Here is a 2126-nt window from a genome sequence, read left to right as displayed (position 1 = left end):
TAATAACTGTTTCTCTTATGTGGTGTCTGTTTGGGTGCTAACAGTCGAAGAGAGGTAAGACGTGTAATGATCTGCTACTGCTTCACTCATAATGGATAAATCAGTTCTCTCATATAAACCTAATTGTTTACAGCATCATTTGTCCCTATTCTGGGTTCCAGGAGCCTGACAGACCCGCCGCGATGAATCCCAAAGGGGAGAAGGTGAGCCAGCTATATTCCACAGTGTTAATCCTCCATGCAGGGAGAGGGGACACGCTGTCCTGATGCACACAAAGGCAAAGGTCTGGCAGCGGTTATCTGGCAGGAGTTGCTATCAGCATCACTGAGAGCTTTACCCTTCACTTCATACTAATAATAAAGCTTTATCTTCTCACATGGAAGTGGGGGGCGGGTTTGACACTCACAGGTTTTTTCCAGAAACATATTATTACTGTATATGGAACAGCTGATGAGCTTATACAATCAGAGTGATTCCAAAAGAAAAATCCTCAGAAACTACTTTCTGCAGTTCATATTATATGCATTATGTAATTTTGTCCATCCTTGGTATATGTGCCCTCTTTTTTTTTTTTTTTTTTTTTTTTTACAAATATGAATAATCTCAGGAGCTGTTTGATTAATGTTCACTGAAAATGCCGTTTATCTTCTTCCACAGCCGAAGTCGAAGATTACGGCTTCTCGCAAGCTCTCCCTCAAGGTGAGTCATGAAGTATCTTTTTTTTGGTTTGACTTACACCCTCTACAAGATATTGTGATACCATATGGATCAATTCAAGTTTGAGTCTCTTGGGTGCTTTTTCATTGCTATGGTTTTTGTCCAATCAGATGCTTCTCCTCACACGAGCCTGTGAGGATTTGGAGAGGGAGAGGCAGGAGAGGGAGGAGGAGAAAGTGCGGTATTTAGGAGACAAACTGCCGCCTTTGCAACTGTCTGGATTATCACTGGATCAGCTTCAAGTAAGAGCCAGAAACCACAGTATTGGACTACAGCAGATCACGCATGAGCATGTTTCAGTCATTTAAAACCCTCCTTTCCCCCTCAGACTCTATGCAAGCAACTTCATTCCAAAATTGATATTACGGATGAGGAGCGATATGACTGCGAATCCAAAGTGGGCAAACACAACAAAGATGTAAGTCCCTGAACACTCCTAATAATTCAGTCTTTGCATGTTTATGTCATATTCTAATATTCCTATTTTGTCAGATCCACGAGCTGAAGCTGAAGATCCAGGATCTCGGGGGCAAGTTCAAAAAGCCCGCCCTGAGGAAGGTGAGGGTGTCGGCAGATGAGATGATGAGAGCCCTCCTGGGCTCCAAACACAAGGGCTCGATGGACCTCCGAGCCAACCTCAAGTCCGTGAAGAAAGAGGACGTCAAACAGGACAAGGTGCTGCTTTCCAGACACCCCAAACACATCGCCTGTGTTTCCCAGTATGTTGGTCAACTTAGATTTTGATTTTTTGTCATTTCCGTCCAACCCCAGGTGCTCACTTCCGAAGTGGGCGACTGGCGAAAGAACGTGGAGGCCATGTCGGGCATGGAGGGCCGCAAGAAGATGTTCGACACGGGCGGCGGAGCACAGTGAGGCGCTCTGTGAGGAGTCCTGCCCAATGACGAAGCTGGATCGACTAAGCAGGGACAAGGAAGTCTGGATAGAAACGTGGAATAGTTAGCTCAAAGGCTAAGTGACTTGAAAGCTGTAGGAATTAAGCATACAAGGTCATAAGCATGTGTAACCTCTAGTGCATACCTCCATTTGCTAGACGGCCCTTTTCTGTGCAATGACTCCGAAGCACTTAAGGAAAAGTGTAGAATGAGTAGCCCATTGTTTTGTTTTTTTTATTTACTACCAAAGTACATCATTCTTGCTTTTTTTTGTCATCTTTAGACAATTAAAGTGGATATGAATAAGCTCCAGTCTTTGATGTTTGATCGGTGCTTTGACTTTATCATGTTTCATTTTTACTGGCACGCTCCGGTTTATGCGCGGCACGTTAAGGCGACGGAAAACAGCTTAACTCGTGACGGATTAAAAAAGGAAGACGATAAGTCGAGGGAGGGAGGGGAGCTGCAACAGGTGGAACCTGCCTAAACCTCACATTGCAGACACAGAAGAGGAGA

At 44.5% G+C, this 2126-nt stretch overlaps 1 protein-coding gene across 2 annotated transcripts; it reads left to right on the top strand.

Moving 5' to 3' along the window:
• On the top strand, positions 1-1918 carry LOC311032446 (troponin I, slow skeletal muscle-like). 2 transcript variants are annotated; one of them, XM_084039222.1, is made up of 7 exons: positions 1-54; positions 162-203; positions 658-699; positions 828-959; positions 1046-1135; positions 1210-1392; positions 1489-1918. In XM_084039222.1, exons 2-7 carry the CDS (start codon positions 183-185, stop codon positions 1588-1590), a joined length of 570 nt encoding a protein of 189 aa, XP_083895348.1. In that variant the 5' UTR covers positions 1-54; positions 162-182; the 3' UTR covers positions 1591-1918. The 2 variants fall into 2 exon arrangements, with proteins under 2 accessions (XP_083895348.1, XP_083895347.1); XM_084039221.1 differs by having other exon boundaries at positions 37-54; positions 134-203.
• Positions 1919-2126: the final 208 nt, after the last annotated feature.

This window comes from Eutrigla gurnardus (assembly GCF_963514095.1).
Source record: "Eutrigla gurnardus genome assembly, chromosome: 21".
NCBI lineage: Eukaryota > Metazoa > Chordata > Actinopteri > Perciformes > Triglidae > Eutrigla > Eutrigla gurnardus.
This window is presented reverse-complemented; position numbering and strand designations above follow the sequence as displayed.